Source organism: Calliphora vicina, chromosome 2, assembly GCF_958450345.1.
Source record: "Calliphora vicina chromosome 2, idCalVici1.1, whole genome shotgun sequence".
NCBI lineage: Eukaryota > Metazoa > Arthropoda > Insecta > Diptera > Calliphoridae > Calliphora > Calliphora vicina.
This window is the reverse complement of record NC_088781.1, coordinates 120,938,317-120,939,578: the sequence shown is the minus strand read 5'-3', so window position 1 is coordinate 120,939,578 and position 1,262 is coordinate 120,938,317. Positions and strand designations below refer to the sequence as shown.

Sequence of the window (1,262 nt, the reverse complement as noted above, 5' to 3'; positions counted from 1 at the left end):
AATGGGAAAAGGAAAAAAACTCCAGCGGAATTTTTATTCATAATTGGGCTGATATTCTTTGTGTTTATATTTATTTTTAAAAAAGTTACTTGAATTCTAAAAGAACAATTAAATCTTTTGTCTCAGACACAAGTCAAAATACATATAAATTAATTTCAAATTAATTAAGTTCAATAATAAAATATTAAACTCAATTATACCGGTTTACAGAAAACATATTTAGATTAATCAAAATATTCAACCCATATAAATCTACAATATTTATATGAAATGGAGAAATAGCAATAACACAAATAATAATAATTAACAAAACTGACAATATAATATAAATAAATTATCAAAGGTTATACAATGATTATAACTAACTAAACAAAGAAGAAATTCAAACATTTTGGATACTTTTTCTGTGGCAATATTAACTGCAGAAAAAAGAGAACAAATTTTAAGAGAGTAACTAAAAATGCTCTTAGTTTTTGATACATAGAGGCATTATTACTCTTTTTTATTGTATCTTTTTATATTAAATCTATTATATACATTACACTCTTTTCATTATTTTTTTTGGTTAATGTACATATGTATGTAGTTATTGTATTTGTAGAGATTTTTTTGTTTTTATTTGTATATTTTACTTGTGGGATTGTTTTTTGAAGCTATTTGCTTTATATCTTGAAAATTTTTATATCAGTCTACATCAAATGATGAAACTGTGCTCATCTTGCAGAAGCTCTAAACTGCTAAATATTGTAATTGATCAACGTCTTAGAATTGACACCTGTCGATATCTAATCGAGATTCTATCGCGACGCATAACGGGTGAATAAATCCCCTCCAACAAAAAAAAACGACAAAAATTAATAAAATAATTATTGTGAAGTGTAAAGGTTCTGGAAAGAAAAGAATTTATTTTGTGACCAAAACAAAACAAATAAAAAAAAGTGAAACAACAAAAGAAATTCCTTAAAAGGAAGTAGATTATTCAAATTCAACGGAATTCTTTTGTTTTAACCAACAAATTTACAAAAAAAAAGGAAGTCTGCTTAGAATTGTTGAAAACAAAAGAATTTTATATTCTTTTTTACAATTCTACAGAGAATAACTACAACAACTGAATATAAGAAAAAGTTTTATGGTTAAACAACCACAAGATTTAAGCTTGAAAAAAAAATCTAAAAAAAAATTAAACAAAATTTTAATTAAAAAGAAATCCAAAATCTAAATTCTAAAAAAAAATATTATTTACATAATTTTAAACAAAAAGA

At 23.1% G+C, this 1,262-nt stretch overlaps 1 protein-coding gene across 1 annotated transcript; it reads left to right on the top strand.

Moving 5' to 3' along the window:
- The first annotated feature begins 613 nt into the window (after positions 1-613).
- LOC135951151 (uncharacterized) lies at positions 614-1,016 on the top strand. The gene has a single exon (XM_065500738.1). It carries the CDS (start codon positions 699-701, stop codon positions 822-824), a length of 126 nt encoding a protein of 41 aa, XP_065356810.1. The 5' UTR covers positions 614-698; the 3' UTR covers positions 825-1,016.
- Positions 1,017-1,262: the final 246 nt, after the last annotated feature.